A 27,602-nucleotide genomic window follows, 5' to 3' on the forward strand; every position below is an offset into this window, starting at 1 on the left:
GGTCTATATAAGTGCATCCTTAACAGTGTATGTTTTCTAGATCTCTTAATTGCTGCAACTTTATTCATTACTGGCTCACACATTTTAAAATATCAACATATGGTGCTAATTATTTCATTTGTGACACTGAGGGGATCTTAAAAACATGCAACTTTAGCATTATATACTATTTATGTTGTTGTCATCATGGTATGTCCTGAGGAGGGCGGTTTTCAGGCAACCGGAAACCCCCCTGCATTTGCCTATGCTATGTATGTAGTCTTGAAGTAACTTTGTGAAGTCAAACATTTCTAATTAATTTACAAGCTGTCTATTTCTGAATGAGCTCACAAAAGGGCTACATCAATGTGTGTGGTTGACAGGATGGAAAGGGAAGGGAAAGTGTCTACTAGAAAGATTTGCTGCATAAATAACACCCATTGGATTATTGGGACAATCACAGTTTAAAGAACATAAGGAAACCGATCAGTAAGCATCAATAACTGTCATATCACATGTCTACAGATTTAAATAAAAAGAAATATACATATGCTGACACTCATTCCTCTTGGATTGTATGAGAGGAAAACATATGTGGATGTGTCCTGTGACTCATGAATGACATCTGACTATTAGTGTCTACTATAATCCTCATACCTCATAGCACCAGTCTCATAATTAATTAGTTTTTAAATTGTATAATATTTAAACCAGTTTAGTATTAGATGAGGATTTACAATGTATAAATTGACCGTATCGTTTTATCTCTCTACCTTACTCCACCAGCATTGTTATGACTCTAAAACCCATATTGTGTGCTGCATTTGTCATTAGTATCATTACCTATACCGGTATATTTGTTGCAAAACAAGTTACAACTAATTGGTAACATATTATTTGTCCTGCCTTTACTTTGTCCTGAAGCTATTGCCTGTTTTCTGGCTCACACAATGACAAGGGTTGTCCAGATAAATTACTTTATATAGAATGATTTCCAATTTAAAGTTCTGAAGAATTCCACACTATGATGTCTTCTCAATTCTGGTATAGGAATTTAGTCAATGACTAGACGGCAACAGTTCTTTTTTATAATAATCTACCCAAGGAAATCTATACATTCCTCCCAGGTCTAGGGAAATTAACATTATGTTTTTAATATAACTAATGGATAATGTGATTCAAGAAGATTACATAATAAACAGAAATAACTAAGTAAACAATTTTACAGTGTCTACATAGAATTAAGAGTTTCTCTTTAAATTGTGTCTGTTAGGCGTCATTTGTTGCTTTGCTATTCTCCATATAGAAAATGTGTCTGTCAAAATGCTTTCATCTGCAGTTAAGACTTCATATAATGCTTCAGGCTTTCTCTACTGTAAACTAAGATTAATTTCATGCCTCATGTTAAGTCTATACTATGCACATTTATATCATTTCTATTTCATCCGTGTTCAAGACAAAGATCCACCAATATTCACTAAGAAAATTCTGTCCTTAAGAATTATGTTGAGTCTACCTACTATGAGTCTATATTTCATCTTTAGAAGCATTTACATGAAGATGTGGATAATAGAAACAATGTATTCAAGTTTTTAAAAAGTAACCTGGTGAAATCCAATACATATGCCCTGAAAAATTGTGATTTTTAACTTACATTTCATTAGGATCTGAGCAACATATTACAGTATCTTAGATATTTGCTTGTCTGATATGACTTCAGCTTTAACGTGGGCATTCATAGAGCATGCTACAAATCACATCATCAGAATGTTCCTAGTGGGGGAAAATGAGTGCATCAACCTTTTTGGAGACACTAATCTGTCATCTTCTATTATAACATTAGTGAGGAAAGGGCTGCATGTGAGAGGGGATAGCTGCAACCTGAAAAGAAGATTGTGGATTTTGGGGTTCCCAACACAAAAGAGATGTGATATGAAGATTCTAGTGCAGGAATACTTAGGTTGAGATCCTGGTGTCTTGCTGATGCTGGGTCATTCATGGCATGAGTTGGGTGGCTTGGAGTCTGATCCATGTATAGTTGTCTTGTTTTTAGACTTCCCTTTCATGTGGATGGTAAACTGATAGATGATGTCCTCTTGAATGTCCTGGCATTTGCTGGCACTATTGCAGTCACTTTCTCTATCCTGCTTATTTTCATATATTAATCTGACTCCTAGCACTCCAGACTGAAACTCCTATTCTTACTTCTGTTTTGTATTTATACCTATTCTTATTCCAATCTCTGGCTCTGTCTTCCCTAAGAGCTATGATAGATAATTGCTATACATTTGTTTACTTCTGCTAGTAGTAAGCAAATTTAAGTATGCCATATCTCTCATATACTTTTCCAATATTATTACTAGCTATGTCATTGTTACTAAGTATGGTATAAAATGACACATATACATTAAATTAAACCAATCATTACAAAATCATGTTTACTATATAGCAATCCTAAACAACTATTATATTTTCCTGATAAATTGGCCAATTTTACCTTACTGAAGTCTTTCCCATATGCCCACAAAACATATTATTTTTATTCTTATAATCTTCCACAAAAACATGTTTTTATTTCATCTTCTTCTTTATTATTATTATTATGATTATTATTAGTAGTAATAATAATAATAATAATTATTATTAGTAGTAGTATTAGTATAGTTTCAGAATATGTGAATCACATTTCTCATTTTTGTTTATATTAGAAAAAATCACATTAGAGCCACAAATAGCATTTAATTTTTCTTATTAATGAAAAAAAAAGAAACTATGAGAAATTTAAATAACCACACATTTATACCATCTATAACACAAATATCTAAATGTATTTTAATGGACACAGATTTATCTTAGAAGATGTGGTTTCTACATCTCCTCTATTTGCCTTTGACTTAAAAAGACATTCTGACTGATAAGTGGCCTGGGGGAATTCTCCCATTTGTCAAAAGACCTTTCATATTCATGTTAAATACAACACAAGTAGGACATTTTTCCTGCATCATGGTTTTTTTCACTAGATTTGACGTGTGATCATAGGAGCTTATAAGAACAATTTATCACTACCACTTGCCAAGTTTCACAGCCAAAACCTGATTGAAAACTAAGAGGCAGAATCATATCTTTTCACTGTTGTTTACTCTTGGGGCTTATATCATTTTACTATACGGTATAAAAATAAACAGTTGCTACATTGTTGTAGTGTAATGTTTTTCTCATCTGACTTGACTTAATAGGTGAGCAAATATGAATAAAAAATAAAGTTGATGATCACTTTTATTTTTTGTAGTTCAAAAACGCAAGTTTGGTTTTATTTGATGTCACAGTAGAAAGGACATGTATTCACATGAATTGTGATACAATATAGTTTTTTTTCCAGCAAAAATGTTAAAACATCAAAGAAACATGTTTAAAAAGCTAAGAAAATTACTTACAAACACGTAGATTTATTATTTCATAAATAGGCGCAACAGGCTCCATATAATTAAAAAAAACAATGAAAATAAAAAAAATAAAATAAAAAGATTAAATACAGACACATTATGGAGAAACAATAACACATAGCCAGATATCAAGGTTATAATTTAGCTGTTTCCAATCTGTTTCTGCATCTAGTAAAATAACATGTAAGCATTTGGCAGTTTTTATACATATAGGGACATAATGACATTTACTAACAATTACACAAGAAGTGATACAAAAAGCCATTTTAATGCAGTACAAAATAAACGTGTTTGCTTTCTGTATGGCCCACTTTATAATTAGCCGATTTTTCACATATTTTTTTTTGGAGGGTGATTTTCTCCAAAAATATTTTTGAAAATATAGACATATTAGGCATTAAAAAAAAGCAAAAAATATGAATGTTTGCCAATTATAATAATTTTCCAAAATTTACCACCTGGAATGTACCAGTTTCAAATCGTAATTTAGTTACAACAACATCCACATTTTATACTCTAGGAGAATGGACACTCATGCTATTTACATCCTTGTTATGAGTGCTACGTCAAGCCGTTGAGAAAGTCTTTAGTAGATTTATATAAACAACCTTTATGAAAACCAATGGAAACTTGTTTTATCTGAGATGACTACAGTTGCTAAGGCAGCTTTCCTAGTGCATCACTTCACAGCAAAACCTAAAATAAGAATGGTCCAATTTTCTTTAGTAATCTTCGTTCAGTAAAGAAAAGGGAAAGATGTTACTTAGAGAAGTTTGAAGGAATTGAAGCAAGACTATGATTCCCAGAGTGGATAAACCACAAATGCAAATGTCCTAAGTGCTTAGCAACTTGTATTTTATAATGAACCGCAGAAGTGCCATGGCCGCGAAATGCGATCCTTGACAAAAGTTGTCCCTGCATTCCTCATCTGAAAGAAATTTCTCTGCTTGGGTGATATTTTCAGGTTAGGTACAGTGCTTTGTCCCTCTGCATGTTTCTGTGGGAAAGGAAAAAAAAAATATGATTACTAAAGGTTGGACTTTAGTAGACTGGCAATCTTAGACTGATGGGTTAACATGGAAGATACAGTTAAAAATCACTGAAATATTTAAAGTTTACTTGGGATGATGTTACACAAGTTAATTCTTTTCAACTTCCTCCTCACCCCTAGTGATTTTGCTTTATAAACCTATCCCCAACATCAATAGATCATTGGATAAGCTTATTTGGCACTTATGCAACACAGCCAAAGTACAACTGGCTAAAGTTTGGAGAAAAAACTTGCCCCCAGCATTGTTGGCAGTCATTAACAAAATATAGTTTGTATTGTCCATGGGGTATATTTCTAGTATTCTCGACAACATAGTACATTCTTTTCACATAATTTGGTACCCCTGGTGTCTCTGTCATAATAACTCATTCCTCTAGGTCAGGGGTCTTCAACCTTTAAGACAGTGTGGGCCACATTAAAAAAATCAACGATGACTGAGGGCCACTAAGATATACTGTGGTATTTAGACTCTGCCCCCTCTTCACACAATTATGTCCCATAACTACTCCCTCCTACAATTTTAATTAGGTCCCAGATTGGCCCCCTCCTCCCACAATTATAATTATGCCCCATAACTGTCCCTCCTCCTCCATTAATTATGTCAAATAGTTGCCCCCATCCTCAAACAATTATGTCCCATAACTGCCCCCCTCTGCAGTGCCCCAGTAGTACCCCTTATACAGTGCCCCCAGTAGTGGTCCCTCCTATGCAGTGGCCCCACTAGTGGTCCCCATTATGAAGTTCCCCCAGTAGTAGTCCCTCCATGCAGTGCCCCCAGTACTGCCACTTATATAGTGCCCCCAGTAGTAGTCCCCCCTATGCAGTTCCCCCAGTAGTAGTCCCTCCTATGCAGTGTCTCTTATATAAAGCCCCAAGTAGTGGTCCCCCCTATACAGTGCCCACAGTAGTGGTTCCCACCTATGCAGTGGCCCCAGTAGTGGTCCCCATTATGCAGTGCCCCCAGTAGTAGTCCCACCTACGCAGTGCCCCTTATATAATTCCCCCAGTAGTAGTCCCCCCTATGCAGTGGCCCCAGTAATGGTCCCTCCTATGCAGTGCCCCCAGTAGTCCCCCTATGTAGTGCCCATTATACAGTGCCCCCAGTAGTATTCCCCCATGCAGTGCCCCCAGCAATAGTCCCCCCTATGCAGTGCCACCACCCCTATGCAGTGCCCCTTACATATATAGGACAGACACAAAAAAAACCCCACTTACCTGAATCCCCACTCCTGCCGCTGTCCACTTCTCCGTCCGGCATCCTCCTGGCCCGCTCTGCACTATAGGAGAGACATTCATGACTGCTCTCTCATCACCAACTGTAGGAGCCGGAAGGCGGAGCTCATGAGTGAGCTCCAGCCCGGCTCCTGCAGTGGGCGCAGCAGCCAATGAGAGTCTGTCTGACTCTCATTGGCTGCCAAAACACACCACCGCCTGCGGCGGTGTGTTTCTTTATGTGTAGTGTGGACCGCACTCACTGCGGTCCGCACTGCACAAACCATTGGTGGGCCACTGGAAATGGTGCCACGAGTTGAAGACCCATGCTGTAGGTACTATTTAGACTTTAGGGCACTGTTTAGATTTTATCTCTATCAATAGATTTCTAACACCAAGTAACTCCACTTTACCTTGTACTGGCTGTCCCCCCTTCTTTTTTCCTTACTGTCCCTCCCCCTGTACACTTCCCTTATTTAGAGATATTTATTATTTTCCTCTCCACCTCACAACCCTTTTCTTTCTTCTTCATTTTTCATGTTATTACAAAAATATAACTGTCATTTGGTTGACTTGCAAATTTTATGCATATCCTCTGGCTTTACTCAATAGGTGGCTACTGAACAATTTCCAAATTCAGCTAAAACTCACCTCACTTCACTTATTAGATGTCTGCATGTCTCAATACATTTTATGCTGGCTATTTGGTTATATAATTTTATTCCACTGCGAGTTTTGTTATCTAACTGTATGTCTTATTTGCTTTGTATTGTCATTATAGTTTACAAAAAAACACAAACTCTTTATAAAAAAAAAAGGTTGATTATGCTTGATAAAAGCATATGCATAGGATAAGGTTAGCTGATAAGATATACTGCGTAAGAGATTGACTTTATATTTAGATTCTGTGTTTATGGGCTCTATTTATTATCATTATTTTTGTTAAAATAAAGTGAAAAAAGGGTGTTTTCACACCCTTTTCACATTATTTTAGTTTCACCTAAAGTTACTAAAGGGCAATTGGAGTAAAATTTGTAAAATTCTACTCCAAGCCCTAATTATCACTTATTTTTAGTAATCAGATCGCATTTCCCATCATTGTAATGGGAAATGCGATCTGCCTGGTAGTTACTAAAAATAATTTGTGAAAAAAATACTGGGGGAAGCCCTGTGATAATAACGCCACATGGAGGTGGTGTTATCCAGGGTCTCCCGTGTAGCCACGGCCCCAGCGATCAGCTGTGTGGTCTAAACCACACGCTGATCACTGCTAAAAAAAAAATATATAGTGGAAAAAAACCTTACCTGAGTCCAGGGACTGGAGATCGGGGCTCCTGTGATGTCCTCCCTCCAGTCAGCTGGTCTCCCATCATGCACTGGGACCCAGTCATCAGGTGACCGGGTCCCAGTGCAGGATGGGATGTCAGCTGACTGGAGCCATGGAGGACATCACCGGAGCCCCGATCACTGCAGGAAAGTGCAATTAAGTGACGGGGGATCAAGGGGAAGTCGCGGGGATGGGGTCGCCATCGCAGGGGGTGGGGCCCAACATTCATAATGCGGATTGTAGTAAATAGAGTCCTACAGTATATATTTAAAATACAGATATGTACTCATTTTCCTATCCTTCCTGCTGAACATTTGTGTGGCTTTACGTGATATACTATAGAAAAAAACAACTTGTGATAAGGTGTCACAAGCTAGTATTGTATAGAGATCTGTAACTAAGTCTGACCAGAAACAACTATAATCAATTAGAGCATAATTATATGCTCTAGGTCTGGCACTCCAAGCATTTTGAAAAACACACTCTAGATGGCAGTAATATAGTCAACGTGTAGACTGTTTTTTCTGAAGATGCTTAGAGTGGAGCATCTAGGAGCTTGGTATTGAAGTATTCATGTGGGGGAAACTAGCTATGTAACTCTGTTTTAAAGAGTTATATATATATATATATATATATAAAACTATAGTTATTGCCAGTGGCGTCACCCGTGACCATCTGGTGACACCCGGTGTCTAACTATCCCTGCATGCCAGAGGTGTGCCCACTCCTGAAATAGGGACATGGCCTAAATAATGGGGTGTGGTTCCACTGGGGACCCCTGTGACTTTACCCCGGGGGAAGCCCAGCATCGCCGGAGATACTGGGCTGCCCCTGGAGAATGGGATGTCAGCACTGTCGGCTCCTCTTCTATGACAGGAGCTGGGTGCTTCACTGCAGCCTGCATTTTGGTGTCAGGGGGTGACACCCGGGTGCGGCTTTGCACCCCCCGCATCCCCCTCATGACGCCTGGTTATTGCATACTTTATAGCTCATCTTCAAAGCCACACTTTTTTAGAAAAAAATTCTAATTAATGTGTGGTAATAGGAATTATTGATAAATATTTTAATGCATTCTGAATGTGCAGTAGGAGATAGAAGAACAAGACAATATTTGGCATGCCAGCTTACTACTATAGGTTGAGTCTCCTGTATCCAATGTTCCGAATACAGATTTTTTTTATCATGACTGAGACAGTGAGACCTTTGCTTTTTGATGGTTCAACGTACACAAACTTTGTTTAAGGCACAAAATTATTAAAGATATTGTATAATATTACCTTCAGGCTTTGTGTATAAGGCGTATATCAAACATAAATGAATTTCATATATGTACACGAACTTTGATTGAGCCAAAAAATTATGGAAAATATTCTGAAAAAAATTACCTTCAGGCTGTGTGTATAAGGTGTATATAGAACATAAATGCATTCTGTGTACAGATTTGGGTCCCATTCCCCAAAAATCTCATCATGATATGCAATTATTCCAAAATACGGACTATTTTGATATCCAAAATACCCCTGGTCCCAAGCATTTTGGATATGGAAGACTCAACCTGTATGCACAACCAGGTACAGTATGTAATATGGGAGCTGAGATATACTTGAGCGCCATTCTTGAACTGTACTGTAAATTATAGAAGATTTCATATTACATAAACTAGAGGTGAAACTGTATACGGCTCGATACTTTCCAATGTGTGATTTGGATAGGGAAATGTTTCATCCACTTCACCAGGACTTCCCTGATTTGTGCAAAAATATAATTTTTTAAATATTATATCATAGTGGGCTAATAGTATTAAGAATATGCAGTATACATTAATTTTTAAAAGTGGTAAATTGTGGTATACTTACTATTTCATGTTAAGAAACCTTCAACAACAATCCAACAGATACATCTTGCCATTGTATCGTATTGCATGGTCAGTTTAATAGGAAATAATAATATTAGCCCACAATGATGATCAAATATAATATTATTGTCATGCTGTACTTTTACAGTATCATTATAATATAGCTTCAACAATAAAATCAGCAGACACACTTTGCCAATTTATCACATTGCATAATCAGTTTTGTAGGAAACAATAATATTATCCCACAATGTCAACAATAGTCCTAATATAATTGAATACATAATAGCAGTGATAAGTAACACAGCTGTGATAGGTTCACAGCTAAAAATGTACAAAAACATTTTTTCATTGATTTTTAGAGAATAACTATTCTGATAACTGGGTTTAGGACCAGGGATTGCCACTACTCGGCTCCCAGAATCCTCAGCCTACAATCGACCAGCTGAGGAGTAGGGATGGCTATTGACAATTAATTGTTTTGTAATCATCAATGGTCAATGGGCGATAGCAAGTGTTTTGTGACATCAATGGTGCGCAACCAGTGCCGCACCATTGATGACATCCCCCCAATGTTGAAAGCCATCAGCGGCCCAGAGTCTGAAGTCTTCGGATGTTCAGCACTCAGCCATCAATGGCTAAACCATTGATGTTTTTTTTGCTAATGGTAAAAAAAAAACATCAACCATCAATGGTAGAGCCAACAATGGGCAACGCTCCTGAGGAGTACGTGAAACAAGAACCTTATAGTTCAATAATAGCTGATAGCACTTGCCTTGCATGATTCCGCACACATGCAACAAACAATGGACTCCGTGAGGTTTTTTTATATTCTATTTTTCTATTGGACAAATAGGATGTTAGTTATACACTCAAAACCCGCTAGTTTCCATTGAGAAATAGGAAAAAACTAATATATCTAGGAATTGTGGGTAAAGATAAGCAAATATCACTTTATGGGCATGATTTGATAGATATATGCAAATGTCTTTATATGCCGTAGAAACCATAATTAAACAAAGGAATGAATTGATTACAGAGGATGAATGAGATTAAAATCTTCAAAGATGTATTAAGATCAAAACTGTGTCACCACTGTTTAAATGTACTGCATATTTTATATGCTAATGTGCTTTTTTCAATAGGTTATATATTTATTACTAAAATTAATAAATGTAAATATACTTATGATGATAATTATTATTATTATAACAAGGAGACAAAGACATTGCTCTTATACTTGTTATTTTATTGTTCTTATTAGTATTTTGCTCAGAAACAACCTGTTCATTTTATATATGAATGCAAAAGCCAATGGTAAAAAAAAATGCATAAATGCCTTTTTGTTATTCTATCAGATATCTTACTTAATAATTACAGACCTCAGGCAGTTTCTATGAGGAGAATGTTTTCACATATTAATACCAGGGATGGAACACTAGAGTGTGCTGGTAGCCTACTCACCCATTACTGCAGTAGTCATTGTTCCATTCTATGGGCTGTCCTGGAGGATTCCTGCAACCTGAACGGACATACTCCATTGCTTGAGTAACAACCTGGGCAGCTGTAGATGTTGGGTTGATAAGATTCTGATATTCTGACTGGAGAGTAAATCCCTGGGGAAGAAACAAACTATCTGGTTTGTTACAATCCACACTAGACAAGAAGTACACAGAGTCCAACAAGACATTCAACGCATAAAAATAAAAGCTAAACTAAAAGAAATGTAATTGCAGTTTCGGAATTATCAATATATTGGAAACAAAATCTAGCATCCACGGTAATTACTTCTCTTATTATCAAAGCAAAGGTCACAAAAAATGCAAACTAGCTTCCAGAGAAGCGAAATAAAAGGTTTTCAAAACAAAGAAAATATAGAAATATTCCTCTGAATCTGTGTTTTTCTTTATTAAACTCAAGGATACAGTGCTTGTTAATTTTTTAAATATGCAACAGAATCTTTTTGAAAGACACTGGCAGCAGGTGGCTGAGTGTTTTATTAGACTACACCTATTCATGTATTGTTCTGAAAACCCTTTTTCTTCATTCAATCACAAAGGGACCATCTGCTTCCTTTATATGTAAACTTCTTTTTCAACTAACAAAAAATAAAGAGAAGCAACGTACGATACTAGTGATTTAAATTAACGAGTAACAAATAATAATCAAACACTGTACCGAGGCAAGAAAAATAGCTTGCCTGCAGTTTCAAAATAACAATTTTTAAATACGTATTTGTGCTATTGAAATTAATTACCTAATTACTATATTAGTTAGGAGCAATTGAAACATTAAAAGGTTTATTTCACGGGACAAAATTGCATGAAGAAAGAGATTACATGGATAAGGAAAGTCTGCCTAGTAACACCATTGGCCATTGCTGCCTGGTTAAAGTAAGAAACTCTTTTAGGGTATTTGTCGGGGGTATCGACAATTCAACAGATACACTTTGCCAGTGTATCTTATTGCTTAATCAATTTAATAGGAATTGATAATATCAGCAAACAATGATAGTCAACGATAATAATCTTGGCACACTTCTATTATTTTGCTATAAAATAGATTCGACAAGAACTAATACACTTTGACAACGATATTTTTAGCCCACAATTATAATCAAATCCAGAGGTTATTGTATTCCCTTGTTGGTCAACTAATGTTAATTAATACATAAAAGCAGAGATAAGTAAAATCTCTAGACCATTGTATTGTGCAGTATACCTAAAACAGCAAATAGATACAAAATAAAATAATGGCTTAATTTGGGAATATATGTTTGAGAACATAATATGTTTCCCTTGCCTTATGCAATGTTGGCATGTGGCAATAATATGTGTTGTGGAATATTTAAAAGGTAATCACCTAGCAAATTTACCTTTAAAATATACAAACCGCAAATGATATACAAGACCCATTGTCCCCTCTATAGACAAAGAAAGGCTAGCACTCCATGGGTCATAGCACTCCAAAGGCTCGATTCTATTCAGCATGATGTAAATAGCTCCGGGAGTGAGCTCCCGGAGCTATTCAATATACTGTGCTGACAAGTCCGACTAATGATTTCTTCTCTCATCCCTCCGGGGATGAGAAGAAATCCGACAAAAGTCCCGGCGCGAGGCTTTTTTCTGCCCTTAGCGCCGGGAAAACAGCCTAGTGCCGGGAAGTTAAGTCGGGGAATGCCTGTTATCGTGCCTAAACACCCTGTTTAAGGCGCGATAACGAGCCTTCCCCGACCTAACAGCGCGATGAATTGAATAGCTCCGGGAGCTATCTCCCGGCGCGATTTACATCGCGCTGAATTGAATCGTGCCCAAAGAGTCTTGTTGATGCAAAAGAATAACGAGGCAGACACACCAGTGTCAGCTTCAACGCTTCATGATAAACATCATTTCATCAGGAACACCATACAAATAACATGTGTATGGTGTTCCTGACAAAATGATTTTCTTCTCTCATTGCTTTATATCTGCCACAACACTCTCCAAATCCCTACACTGACTCCAGATATACTCCAGAGTGCAATTCACCCTCACCTACAGACAGGGACATATTAAGAGAGGAAGGGGCCCGTGAGCAATCTACGTCCAGGGCCCCCTCCTCTCTACCCGCAACCGGCAGTGCACTGAGCGCAGCAGACTCCTGGCACTAGAGTAGCTCTAGTGCTATATCAGAGCCTACTGCGCATGCGCAGGTCACCGGGGAAATGGCACAGCAGCCATTTTCCAAGTGATTTCGCTAGTGCGCCTGCTCAAAAGCTAGGAAAATGACCGCAGTGCCATTTTACCTGTAATTTGCACAGCGCAGCTACCGCCGATGCGGGCCTCTGGAGAGGAAAGTATTGAATAAATGGGTGCAGGGTGCACAGTGTGGGCCTCATTGGGCGAAGGGGCCCATGTGCCCCGCACATCCTGCACCCATTATAGATACGCCCCTGCCTATAACGCTCACTCCTGCTTACAAGACTTTCCTGTGCCACTACCCACCTAGGCATTCCTTTGCAATGCTTGATAAGATTCTCCCCCAGCCTTCAAATATGTAAATGTCTGAAATATCCCATCTTTACTAGAACCTGCCCTTTTCCTACCTATATTACTCCCGCTAGTTCACCCTCGCTGCTGTCCTAATCTCCACTTTGAAACGCGCTTGCTCGTATTGTCTCAACTCTGAGCCTTTGCTAGTAGACTGTAAACTCCTTAGGAGCCAAGCCATCTCTACACATTGTATGTCCCTGTTTTATTTATGCCCTGTTTTTTGCAATGTCCATCTCTGTGGAACACTGTGGTGTCTTAAAAATGAAATAATAATAATAATAATAATAATAATAAAATAAAAATATAACCATCACAAATCATACAACACAGTCCAATGTTTACTGCATTAATAAACCACGTACAACATTCTTCCATTCTATTTTAAAACAAGACTTGAAATTAATATTGTGTTACTTGCTGGTCAGAGATAGATGTCCATTGTTGAAATAGTACAGGACAGGGTGAAACCAAAACATGTTCCAAATAACATGGGACAGCTGACAACTGTGAAATAATTACTTTAATCCCATAAATAATTGGACAAAAAATAATAATCTTAAATCTACACAGAGAAAAACAAATGGGAAGTACAGTAGCGAAGGTGCTGTGTACAGCTTTGTTCAACGGTTATAGAACCCAACAACTAAGTACCATCTGGGTTTTGGAATTTTTCTATATGTTTTAGCAGTCACTGCAATTAGATTTATTAGTGAGTCCTTTAAACTGTATCCAAACACTCTGGTCCTGCACACCAGACATGCCAGCATGACTCATAATATATAGGAGCCATTTGTCTGGTTTGGTTTATCCAACATACTTGTAGTTAACCTGACATCCATTAATTAGTTCATGTTACATAAGCCTTTATATGAACTGATCACCTGACCTGAACTTAAAAGTTAAATGCTGAACCAGTGCCTGAGTCAGCATAGAGGTATAGGTGAACATTTATAAAATAAGTGCATGGGAAAAAAAAGCTGTGATCCATACCAGGCAATACAACAATTCCTTTTAGTGTTAAGCATTTCTAAAAATCACAGAATATAGTTGGCTACTGTGGATTAAAGAACCAAGGTTCATAATATACCAAATTCTGAATAAACTTGGAGAATACAAAATGAGAGAAGTTTGGAAATCACTGAAAATCTGAACTTTTTCTTTATGTACGCAAGACACAAGTGCATTGAGTTGTCCACCTAGTGTACTTCCAGGAACACACCCACTTCCTGGTCCTTCAAGCTACCCTGAGAAAATTAATATGCACCCAGGTTAAGGGCTTATAGAGACAACTGAAAATTTGCATAACTGAAATATAATTTAGGTATAACTTCATTTATATTTTAAATTAGTCATGACATCAAAGGGACATCAGCAATGTCATGTGGTTTACACAGTCACAAAGGAGTATTCAGGATGATTCTTAATAATATCAACATTATCCTTACACTAGAAAAATTGACATCAGTGAACGCTTAGGGCCATTTGTAGCTTTGATGTTTACCTTGGTGAATATTACAGAACCATAATTAGAAGATGATAAAGCACACTACTGTGATATGCTATAAGATTGAGGGTGATTGTATGAGAGTCCAGATGTAGAGTTCAATTTGCCTGTTTGTCCTTCAAAAACATCCTGGAAAATGTACCCAATTACGTGAACAAATTTCTTACTGCTCCATCGAACAACACTCATCACCCACAATCTAACTCCAGAAGACTGCTAGTGGTTCCTAAATTCTCCTACCAACCTACCTGACTCACCAAAACGTGCCATGTGTCTCAGATCTTTTACAACTTGGACTTAAGCTGGCCACACACTAGACCAACTTACATCCAACCATCCAACTAGTTGATTGGTTGGAATGAAAATCTGGTAAGGGATGACAGCAAATGACAATCAGCAATTTTCTCCCAAACGCCGGAAAATGGACTAAAAACTGTTGTTTGAACAAATTGTTTTGATCAAACATTTAACAAACTTGTCTGATGACCATTTTCATCTGTTATCTGGCATTTAGGAGCAAATTGCTGATCATCATTTACTCCCATACATTACCAGATTTTCATTCCAACCAATCAACTAGTTGGCTGGTTGGACAGATAATCTTTAAATGTGTGGCCAGCTTTAGACTTGTAATGCTTGATGGTTTTTAGTCTATAATTATGTCCCTACTCTACTGTACATGAATAATGTTACTTTTATATATCTATACACATACACTTCATCATCATCAATTCCTCAGGTGAGACTAAACTCTGCAGCGGACAGTCAGAGTTCTAAACCATAAAAAGAACAAATCGCATATAAAAACAGAACTAGTACAGATAAACTCGACAAAGGAGATACAGACGAGAGACAGACTATACTTCCATATTATTTGATTTTTCTGCAGTTCTCTTACATTTAAAAACAAGATCTTCTGCTGGAGAAGATCATTTGTTAGCCTCTATAAAGCAATTATGCACATAGCCTAACTATTGCATATTTCAATGTTAAACTGTTTAAAAAAATATAATAAAAGCAGAAGCCCTCAGGTCAAAAATAAGGCAAATTTAGTGCAAGTGTATTTCCCAAACAGGGGAGATTGGTTTGTCAAGGTCATGGCAGAGGGAGAAACTGGCAGAACTATGCGTCCATTTTTCTAGCCTAAGGATAAATAAATTACTCCAATTTACATTGCTGAGGAGAGACAAAGATTGAAAATAGCTGCACATATAGTGACTAGAGAGAAATAAACAATATGGCATTGACTACAGTAACTTTTGTTTGTAGTAAAAATAAGATGTGTATATCCTCTTATAGTGTGTTGGCACAGTGGGATGTGTAGTTTAGCTACTGTACCAAAGATGTATTATTGTTGGTGCCAGTGACACCTGGTGCGGTATCCGGAGAGGACAGTAGTGCGCGCAGCAAAGCCAGTAAAAAATGGGTGTGGCCTCTATGGTAGGGGGCGTGGCTCACAGTCTGGACCCCCTGTTTTAGTCACTCCAGGGGTTTGGAGATGCAGACTCCCTGGGAACCAGCCTGTGTGCAGTGCTCGCTCTCTCACTGTGTCAGGTGCTGAGTGCTGCACGTAATGCAACAGTGCAGCAACTTGTCACTGAAAAGGAGTCAGCAATTTGGTGTAACCCCTCGGTGGGTAACACCCGGGTGTTACCCGCACCCCCCTTGTGACGCCACTGTTTGGTGCCTATTGTAGATGGAGCAGTGCTAATAGTGAGGACTGTTATTCCTCTTGTCCATGTGGTTATATTCTATAGTGATCTCCTACTAAAATATATAGCAGACAAAAAAGATCCCCGTTCCCAAATTTTCTTTTGTTAAAATAACATTCTTGCTGCACTAAGCCTATCCGCTAGAACGCCTTTCTCCATATCACCATACACTCATACTGTGCCCAAATCTTTAAATGCTCGCCTACAGTGCTAGGCAAATCTAGGTGGCTGGCTTGGGCTCCAGGGTGTAAGCACTGAATGACTTACATAATATCACTCATTCAACTGGCACCTCAGCGCTCCGACACTGAGCGACAAACACTAACTATGAAAGGGTAACAGTCGCCAGCTTACTAACATGTGGACCTTTGGAGTCACAGGGCAGCAATGTTCATACTTTCTGTGAGCATACATTACTGATAACAACACCGCTAAAAGCTTAATAAACGCTAGGTACAGCATATGCTATACTCTTACAGTTAACAATGTGCGATATTTGATTAATGATTACTTGACTGTGAAATATATTTTAATAAAAACACTTTAGCTTGTATTTTGTTCCACATGTTTTTTTATTGGATTCATTGCATGCATTAATATTTTTGTTTAAAATCTAGACTGTTATAGCACTAAATTTTCATATGGGAAATATTTGAACCATCTACTATTACCCATCAATAGACTCATGACTAGACATTACCACACCACAAAGAAAGGCTGCAGAGGATCGAGCACCACGCCGCAAGGCAGACCCTGGGTCCCCCCACCAGCCTCATCACTGTGCCCAATACCACCCATTGACTCCACGGGACCATGGATTAACCCCACCACGCGGCTCTCCGCATCGCATCCCACCACCAAAGAACGTCAACGGGCGTGCGGCTGCCAGACACCCCGCGGGCTCGCGGAGGTGTCACGTAGCATCCGGCTAACATCTGGGATCAGAGCCAAATCTGCAAAGAACCACAGAACAATCCACGCCTAGCGGTAGGTGCAAAGATCCCAGAGACAGAGCGGGACGCCACTACTGCACTAAGTACTGGACTTTATTCACACCCCACATCCCGGTTCAGTAAGACTGTAGACCATAGGTCCAGCAGGGGAACGTGCAGGAGTAAGGACCGCATGGAAAGGAGCCCCTTGAAAGTGTACACCCACTCCCCAACCGAGGATCACAAAACTTATCTGCTAATCACCACACCATATAACGGAACTACCTAGGGAAGCATTGTGCCTACCCAATAAAAGGTTGGATCCTACACTTATTGTCTGTCTCATTTGTATTCACCCACGTACACCCACAAACATTATCTATACAACAGCCACACACCCACACTTCCATTTCCCCAACAGCCCCACATTTCCACTCCCTTCCTAGCCCACAACTCCCCCTCTCTTTTTTCCCCCTCCCCCCCCCTTTTTTCACCTTCCCTTTCTCCCACACACACACCCTTAGGAGCGCACGTGTACCACATATTCCTCCGTTTTAACCAACAGGCACAGGTACTCCTGTTTTCACACTGCTGCACCTACCATTTCCTCATCCCACCTCCCTCCCAGTCCCCCCACCCTAACCCCACCACCACACCACAATTGTGAAGCGCAGACCACCCCCCTCATTTATTTAATGACTAGACATTTAATTTCTCCTATGGTTGTTTTACTTACTTGCAAATTTGGTACCGCAATCGCTTTGTCGTGGCCCCACTACCCACTGTTGAAAGCTATGATTTGTAGCATTTTACAGTGGGGGTGGAGGGGGGAGCAGGGCTACATGTCATTGTATCCCCCCACTGTTCAAATCTGCAATTCACAGCATTCTACAATGGGGGGCAGGGCCATGCACCATTGTGGCACTGCACTCTGCTGTTCAAAACCACAATTTGCGGCATGTTACAACACGGGGTTGGGCTACAATGATTTTAATGAACCTAAGGAAAACCCAGTTGGTATAATTGGTAGCATTATTGCCTCACAGAACTGAGGTCTTGGGTTCAATTCCACAAAGGCCCTAACTGTATGGAGTTTGTATGTTCTACCTATGTTTGTACGGGTTTCCACAGGGTACTCTGGTATCCTCCCACAATCCAAAAATATATTTGTAGATTAATTGTATTCTGACAAAAAAGTCACCCTACTGTATATTTGTGTACATGTGGTAGGAAATATAGGCCCTCATTCAGAGGCGGTCGCAAGAAGCAATCGCTCTCTCTGAATGAGGGCAGCCGCTTCTTTTTTTGAGTGCGGCCTCCTGGTCGCTAGCTAAGCTGTTACCACCCACAGATTAGCGACCGACCAGGGTGATGGTCGCGATGGTCAAGACCATCATGACAATCGGGGCTTGCTGTTGCCTAAGGTTGGGTCTCGGCAACCGCAAGCCCCAGGGAGCTTCCTGCTCTGATCAAGCAGGAAGCTCCCCACTGACATCACTGCTGATGTCAGTGCAGCCGCCCACAAAACGGCAAGTGTTCTGTCAGGAACGCCTCCATTTGTGTAGCCATCCCCCCGCCCCGCCTACAAAATGGGCCGAGCTGTCGATCAACCTCGACAGCCGGCCCTTTTGTAGTGAGCTCCGGAGCGAGAGAGTTTCTCTCTCGCTCCGGGGTTTGCGCACGCGCAATGCGGCTGCTGTGCGTGCGCAGGACCAAAACATCGACCCGGTTGCGAGCGCACAGCGCTTGCGACCAGGTCTGAATGAGGTCCATAGACTTTAAGCTCCACTGGGACAGAGACTGATGTGAATGGCCAAATAATATCTGTAATATGCTGCATACCATGCTCGCGCTATATAATAACAGGTAATAATTAAATAAACAAGCACGTTAAAGTCTTTCTTTGTATTCTCTCCTTTCTTTATTTTCTCTGCCCACAATTAAAACATGTAACCAGCAGCTAAACATTGCACAAACTCCCATCATAAATAGTCTACAGACTTCAGTGCCTCTCTTCCTCCTCAGTGTGTGTGCAATAACATTTTGTGCAACGCATTCAGTCATGTTTGTAGCAATAATCAAAATTTGGCTTGCAAGTATAATAAAAGGAAATTATAGGCTCATAAGCCAGACATTTTCCTGATCTCTTGCAGCTTTTCTAAATTGGTTTCATTTTGTTGCAGATTCTATTGGAATTTATTTTTATTTCATTTACCATATTGGTAGTAGTAGTAGTAGTAGTAGTAGTAGTAGTAGTAGTAGTAGCAGCAGCAGTATTCATAATAGTAGTAGCAGCAGTAGTAGTAATAGTAGTAGTAGTTATAGTAGTATAGTAGTAGCTCTAGTAGCAGTAATAGTAGTAGTAGTAGTCATAGTAATAGTCATAGTAGTAGTAGAAATAATAGTAGTAGTAGCAGCAGTAGTAGCAGTACTAGTAATAGTAGTAGCAGTATTAGTAATAGTAGTAGCAGCAGTAGTAATAGTAGTAGTTATAGTAGTAGCAGTAGTAGTAGTAGAAGTAATAGTAGTAGTAGTAGTAGTAGCAGTAGCAGTGGTAGAAGCAGTAATAGTAGTAGTAGTAATAGTGGTAGTATTTATAGTAGTAGCAGTAGTAGTCATAATAACAGTAATAGTAGTAGTAGTAATAGTAGTAATAGTAGTAGTAATAAAAGTAGTAGTAGCAATAGTAGTAGTAGTGGTATAATAGTAGTAAAAATAGTAGTAGTAATAGTAGTAATAGAAGTAGTAGTAGTAATAGCAGTAGTAGTAGTAGTAATAGTAGTGGTAGTAGTAGTAGTAACAATAGTAGTAGTAGTAATAGTAGTGGTAGTAGCAGCAGCAGTAATAGTAACAGTAGTAGTAGTAATAGCAGTAGTAGTAGTAATAGTAGTAGGAGTACTAGTAATAGTAGCAGTAGTAGTATTAGTAGTAGTAATAGCAGTAGTAGTAATAGTAGTAGCAGTAGTAGTAATAGTAGCAGTAGTAGTAATAGTAGTAGTAGCAGCAGCAGAAATAGTAGTAGTAGTAGTAGTAGTAATAGCAGTAGTAGTAGTAATGGTAGTGGTAGTAGTAGTAGCAATAGTAGCAGTAGTAGAACAGTAGCAGTAGTAGTAATAGTAGCAGTAGTAGTAGTAATAGTAGCAGTAGTATTATTATTATTAGTAGTAGTAAAAATAACCACAAGCACATTGTACAAGTAAAATTATGCATTTTGTAAGAGGCATTATTTGAAAAATTTGGTTTTGCCCTTTGCAAATTCCCAATCTCATCTATTTGTTTACAAATGCAAATTCACAGTAGATTTGATAAATGTCCTGTGCCCTTGGAGAATAATCTATGCAATTCTCATGGTCTGTATAATTGAACTATGATACGGATTTCTCCGATATCTGCTTAATGTTTATATGATGTCAAATCTGGGTTTGAAAGGTTTGTGTTCATGTTTTCCATCAGTCTTCACGCTTGATATCTGTTTGATGGTTGACAAACTTTCAGGTGTGATTGAAGGTCTTCTGTACTTTGTCAATAGCTGTCTTAAGTACAACATACAAGTTCTGCACATCAACATAATTTACTTCCATGGTCCCTATGAACTGTTTATTTAAAAAAACAGATAATGTTATACAGCAGCAAAGAGCAGAATGGTATCTAGGCTACTGTGTCACATGTCCCCATAAAGGAACATCAACATTAATCTGTTTTAGTGTGTTTGTGCCTACTGAGAGTCATGTTGGTTACAGAGGCAGCCCTGCTTTTATTCTAAATCGTAAGCGGTGTTGCTAAACAAGAAGTGGAAATAGAAGATGAGGACATCACCCATAAATCTGATGTGTAGGGGGAAGCCACCTTATCCATGACTAGTATTTTCTTCTTTGCACTATGAATGACACAATAGTGCACAGAAGCCACCAAACCCAGAAAGTATAGACAATATAAACATGATGCCTGGATCAGATTTAAATTTTCAAGTATCAAAGTAAAATCTGTTGTGGGAGGGTTGGGTTTAGGCAGAATGGAAGCATGGTCAGTAGAGGGGTTTATCATCCAGAAAGAACATGTTTAAGAACCAATGAAAACAACCTTTCTCTCTCTATTTAGTAATTAAACATAATCATTGGTTTTGATTTTCCCACAACTGGAAAATAATTAACACCCACTGGAGAAATAGACCAATCATAGTGCATGAAATGTAAAGAAGCCAATCAGTAAGCATCAACAAATGTCACAGCCTTTTAAAAGACGCTTGGAGCTACTTGGCCAGTGATTATTCCTAGACTGTACCAGAGGAAAATCTCTGTAGATACTGTCCATGACTATTAGTAGCAAAGGCTGTGTGCACTGCATTTGCTACATTACACTTTCTGTGTAAGCAGAACTGTAGCATTTGATAAATTTTTTCCCTGCTGTACAATACACTGACTATTGCAAAAAAACAATTGGTCTTGCAAATTTTATTAGTGCCATTACCTATCTAATGGTGTGTACACACAGGATGATCGACAACGATAACGATATCATTGTTCGATCTCCCGGGTGTGCTGGACGATCAATATCGATCATCCAGCACACCACCAATGCACCAACAACTATAGCGATCCGCGATCAATGATCACGGGTCCCTATAGTAACCTGGTCGAATCAACCAGGTTAGCCTGCATGCACGGGTGATGGCCGATATCAACCATACGTGCCCGCGCATCGCAGGTCGTTGGGCACCGAAGAATGCACGATATGAACGATAACGATATGATTGATATTTAGGTTAATGCAATCGCAGTTGCATTCTCTCACAGATTGCAGTTGCTAACATATGCTAATGCCTTCCAAAGCAGAGGCAAGCATAGGGTCGCCCACTGCTGCCTACTCATATATACGTCAGACAACGTGCAATAGCGTAAACATCGGTAACATTGTCACACATCGGGCAGTCACGCAGCATATGCGGCAAGTGTGACCAGCCACAAACCCAGCAGCTCTCCTAACACACAGAAAGCTCTCATGCTGTGAAGGAGATCACAGAGGCTAATTTATGCACATCCATGTAACGGCATTTAATCGGTCCGACACACCTGTGTTTTCCTAATCACCCTCCATGTTACCACCCCCAAACGCTGACTACCTTTCACTCACTTTGCGAATGGTTCCTCCGTAGGAGTGTAATCGCAATGCAATCGCTGCTCGTGCGCAATGGCAAAAAATGCTCGATCTGCATAAATATCGGCTGCGCTAACATCTCTGAATCAGGCCTTGTGTGCAGAAATAGACAGTCAAGTCATTAAGATAATGGCGTATTTGTTAAATCGCTACAGACGTAAAAAAAGACACACTGGGCCTGATTCAGAGACGGACGCTCTGATAGAGCGCTCGCTCTGAATCAGGGCATTTTTATTTTTTTTGTAGCGGCCTCCTGGCCGCTCGCATAGCTATGGGTGACCGCCCACAGCTATAGCGAGCGGCCAGGTTGATGGTCGCGATGGTCAAGACCATCGCGACCATCGCGCTTGTGACGAGACCCCTGTGGTAGGGTCTCGTGGCCGCAAGCCCCAGACAGCTTCTAGCTCTAATAGAGCTGGAAGCTCTCCCACTGACATCACTGGTGATGTCAGTGGGGCCGCCCACAAACAGCAGGCATTTGTTTGGGAACGCCTCCGTTGGTAAAGCCACCCCCCGGTCACGCCTACCAAACGGGGCGAGCTGTCAATCACCATCGACAGCTCGCCCCCTTTGGTGCGAGACCCGGAGCGACGGAGCACCCGTCACTAGCTGGGTCTCGCACATGCACACGACGGAGCCGGCTCCGTCGTGCGCGTGCCCAGTGGGCAAACATCGACCTGGTTGCGAGCGCTCAGTGCTTGCGACCGGGTCTGAATCAGTCCCACTGTTCGCAACTTCCAAAAACAATAAAATGTGATAGAAAAAAAAAAACAGTTAATGTCAGCAATATTTTATGTAATATTAAGATTCAACAAACTGTGTTGCCAAAACTCCTTAACGTAGAGAGAAAATGTATTCATATAATACATATAAAATAAATATATGTACAGTACAGTATGGTGCCACCATTCTGTAACCTGTTTTATGGACAGAACCTTCTGGAAACACACCTGATTAGTCCTATAATGCCACTATTTACTTATTTACTTGTACTCTGCTGTGATTGGTAAAAGAAGCTTCAACAGTGGCTATAATGATCATAATGTGTTAAGCCCAAGTTTTAGTGCATAGTGTGAATGGTTGTTCAGTGCTGCCAGTGGAATAGAACTCACCATTACTTATCCTCCAAAAATATTTAAATGATGACATTTACAAAAAGAAATCAACAATTGATAACCCATAACATCAACCACCACCATGCACGATTCACACGAGTTTACAATGTAAAAAGAAATGTACTGGAACAATCAACTGTTCTGCAAAAAATATAAACTAGATTTCATAAGATAAAGTAAATAAAATAATTAAAAACTGTTGTGTAATTATTTATAAATTCACTTAGGATGCATCAGGGACGGACTGGGGCTGTAGATCAGCCCTGGCAGTCCTTGTGAACGCACTCGCAAAATGGGCGTGGTTAAGTTTCACAGGGGTGTGGCGCAAGTCACGGGGGGGCCTGGCCTCGCAGCACTCCCCAATCTCTTAGTATCCCGGCTGAGTAGAGCGTCAGGAGGCAGTGGTGCTCGGCAAGGATTACCGGCTCATCATTTGCGCCAGGCGCTGCACTGCTGCCACCCCTTCCCTCCCCCTGAGCTCATACCATCAACTCCGGCAAGGGGGTGGAGAGCGGGGACGTACTCCTCGAGCCAGTCCTGAGGCCATCGGCCCTTCTGGCATTTGCCAGAAGTGTCAGATGGCCAGTCCGACTCTGGGATGCATTGCATCAGTGCGTCTAGCTTTCAGCTAAAGGGCATAACACGGCACTCCTTGATAAGTATAGACAAGGTACAGAGGATGCTTTTAGTTTTGGGATCCTGTGCCAAAACAAGATATTTTTAAAATAAAGGGGTTTAAGATTAGAATTTGAATTTGTAGAGGCTGGGAGAGACGAACAACGGTTCACCATGTCAGTAAGTCACAGCGAATTGCCGATTCCTAGGTATAAACTATGATTTGCAAAATTGTATCATTTTCATCATTATGCATCTTGAGAGTTCCCTACTCATTTATTTTACTGCTTCTACATTGCACACATCCCTGGAACAAATACACAATTCAGGAAGGAAATGAATATCTTATAACGGAAATTGTTTTCTAGAGAGAAATATTTGTACATTTCACACTTAGAATGTGATTTTAGCTCTATGTGTTAGATTTAGAAAAACAAGCTGCTGGCACAGCGAATAAAGATAGTTATCAACAAGAAAGCAAATGTCACCGCACAACAATTTTTCAAAATGTTATGAGTTTTATAACTTACACAGTACGCATAGGAAATCATATATCTAAGCTTTCAGATACAGTTTTGTTTCCGTAATGAAATTCAGAAACAGAGTAATCAAACATAGTTCAAAGTCTAAAAACTTCAGATTGATAGTGCATGCCCATCTGTGTGTCCCATTTAGCCCCATTGCTGAATAAATATTCTTGCATCTCCTTGGTCACTATTCAACAACAAAGGAATCTCTGCCCAGTTGATATACAAGCTGAGCACACAAATCTAATTTTGTGATCTGTGACTTCACTATGTACATGATTGCAGAGTTTAGAAAGAATAGTCATGCTAGGTACTATTTACTTGCATAATTAAATACATTTTCCAATTTCTCTCAATATATAATGGTTGGCCAGCAATCATTAAGGTTTTAAGGAGGAGATGTACCAAACCTTTAATAGAGATAAAAATGAGAAGTCACCCATAGCAACCAATCAGCTTCTAATTGTCATTGTAACTATAGAGTGTGCTAGATAAATGTCAGTTAAAAGCTGATTGGTTGCTATGGACAAATTCTCCACTTTATCTTTCTCCAAGGTTTCATACATCTGCCCTTAAATGAGTTATGATAATATAGAGAAATTAGAACTCAATTTAACTGTCATATTCATGTAAAAGGTACATCCCAGATGTTTGATTTGGCATCTTCCCTTAGGAAGGCTGTTTAGTACAAACTATAATTCTCCATTACCAGATGTGCTGGATTCAGCATTAGGCCCGCTAGGCATGTTCTTTGGAGCAGCACAGGAATATGAAGCATACTGTATATGCTAAAGTTTTATTTTATCAGCAATGCAAAATTAACTGAAGGAACAAGAAACCACAACTCATATACCTTTTCCTGTGAATGGGATTGTGTCACTACATGAACCTAGAGAAATGCTCCCTAGAGCACAGATTCTCAAACTCAGTCCTCAGGACCCCAAACGGTGTATGTTTTCCAGGTCTCCTCACAGAATCACAAGTGAAATAATTAGCTCCACCTGTAGATCTTTTAAAATGTGTCAGTGAGTAATGACTACACCTGTGCTCCTGCTGGGTGACCTGGAAAATGTGACTTATGTGGGGTCCTGAGGACAGAATTTGAGAGACTAGAGTGTTCTTCAATGGATGTACACACAGGACGTCATCTATGCATTCAAAATACAATGTCCTTATGATCACAGCCATCCACCAATATGTTTGAATATGTGTTTGTACATTATGTATTACTATTAGTTTGCGCTTTATATAATGTAACTTTTATATTTCCAGAAACTGGATACCATAACATAAGGGAAATAAACCAACCTGCTGCATTGCTGGTGAATGCAAAGCAGTCTGGCTCTGTATCTGTAGCTGATTTCCAATGGACTGCTGCATGGACATTGGCTGGTGTTGCTGCATATGCAGGTGCTGGTGGAGAGGTGGACTCATCTGAAGAGATGGAGGTGGGGATACAGCCATGCTTGCTAGAGAAACAGTCACTGGCATTTGGTTGTTGGGTTTCGGAGCTATGTTCCTGTTGATACCGGGATGCATGGCAGATAAATGTGGATTCATTGTTGACTGTTGGTGGTAAGGGGAGCTGAGATACAATGTAGAGTGTGCCTGTGTGGGTCCATGGAACACTGGAGGCTTTGAATTCATCATTTGAGAAGGTTGAGATGTTTTAACATCAACAGGATCATTGTAACTCTTTGGGGAAAAAAAAAAAAACATGTAGTTAATATTATGCACAATAAATAGTTTAATGTAAAATGTAGTAAGAAATAAAATAAGCTACGAAAATAACAGTTTGAAAGTCACAGATTGCCTATGCAGGATTTACAGTAAGTTCCAGCTATGTTTAGTTATTATACAGTCCTTATGCTAATTATTTAGTATGTTTATGCGTTTTCTTTAATAACTATTTGTTCTAGATTTTGCTACAGATGGGTCCTCATACGCTATTTCTGCAGTCGTGCCGAGCGTCTTTTTTGTGTATTTTTCCCCCCAAAATGCATTTTAGTCACAATGCAATGGGATTAAGATGCACCACGAAACTGCACTGATTCATTTGATGTGCAACACTTGTATATCTGTGTGCGACTGAGTCTGAATCAGTATACGAATGCTTAGATGCCGCAGCCACGTTTTTTTCCACGCCAAGTTCCGTTATGCTTCGTATACGGACCCAGTCACACATAGATACACAAGTGTCATATATCAAATGAATCAGTGCAGTTTTGTGCGATTTAAGATGCATTTTCAGATAAAAAAAATTAAAAAAATATGCTCGGCGCTAGCAGAGTCACACGGGTCCTGGCGGCTCACTCGTGCCAGACTACTTGTGCCAAGCTTGGTGTCTGAGATCATATCTGTAACTCTGTTTTTTAACAACTCAATAATAACTACAATGACTAAATAATAAATAAAGCATATATATAATACTATACTGTTTATAAAATCAACAACTTTCTGTCTCCTATCTGGGTTGAGAAGAGGGAAGATTGTTTTTATAGCCAAAGACTGTATATTTTGCAAAGAGCTGTCAGGGATATTTTATATTTTGCTACTTGTCATTTTGTATTTATACTGAAGAAATGGTGATCATAAAACAAACCATAACTAGGAGCTATTTGCTTTAGAATAGAGAATAAGGGTAATTATAAAACGAGATGAAATCAGCATTTACTTTTCCTGACCTTTAATATCCAAGTAAGACGTGGACTGGAGTAAGACGCATACTGTACTTTTGTCAACTCATGTACATGAAAATTGTAATGGGTGTTTTAAGAAAATACACCGCTATACTCCCCCTTAACATCGCATGCTTATATAACACAAGGCAAAACTGGCATTACAATGGAGGTGGCCTAACAAAGAGGGTGACATATAATGGAATTAATATATTGATTCACTTTTGTGTGAAGAATATACCTAATAACACACAATAATAAAGGTATAAATCAAATGGTATAAAGATTACTCACTGTGTATGTATAAAAAATATATTGTGTGGCAGAGCTGGATTAAGGGCTAGGGGGGGGGGCACAGGCCACATGCCCCCCTCTCCCAGGGCATACACACTTATACTAAGCCTGCCACCCTCTGCTCAAGGCAGTTCCAGCCTTTTATTTCTAAAATGGAGCATAAGTGGTATATT

At 39.3% G+C, this 27,602-nt stretch overlaps 1 protein-coding gene across 2 annotated transcripts in view; it reads right to left on the reverse strand.

The window, feature by feature from the left end:
- Positions 1 to 3,405: 3,405 nt before the first annotated feature.
- Positions 3,406 to 27,602, reverse strand: part of TOX (thymocyte selection associated high mobility group box) — a 321,921-nt gene continuing 297,724 nt past the window's right edge. Inside the window, exons 7-9 of one of the 2 annotated variants that reach the window (XM_088469351.1) lie at positions 25,766 to 26,152; positions 10,332 to 10,483; positions 3,406 to 4,419 (exon numbers count right to left, since the gene is read on the reverse strand). In XM_088469351.1, coding sequence (XP_088325477.1) covers positions 4,383 to 4,419; positions 10,332 to 10,483; positions 25,766 to 26,152 — 576 coding nt within the window. In that variant the 3' untranslated portion in view covers positions 3,406 to 4,382. Of the gene's footprint in view, positions 4,420 to 10,331; positions 10,500 to 25,765; positions 26,153 to 27,602 lie in introns of both variants that reach the window. The other variant, XM_088469352.1, reaches the window with a different exon arrangement.

This window comes from Taudactylus pleione, unplaced genomic scaffold (assembly GCF_031769625.1).
Source record: "Taudactylus pleione unplaced genomic scaffold, aTauple2 ptg000090l, whole genome shotgun sequence".
NCBI lineage: Eukaryota > Metazoa > Chordata > Amphibia > Anura > Myobatrachidae > Taudactylus > Taudactylus pleione.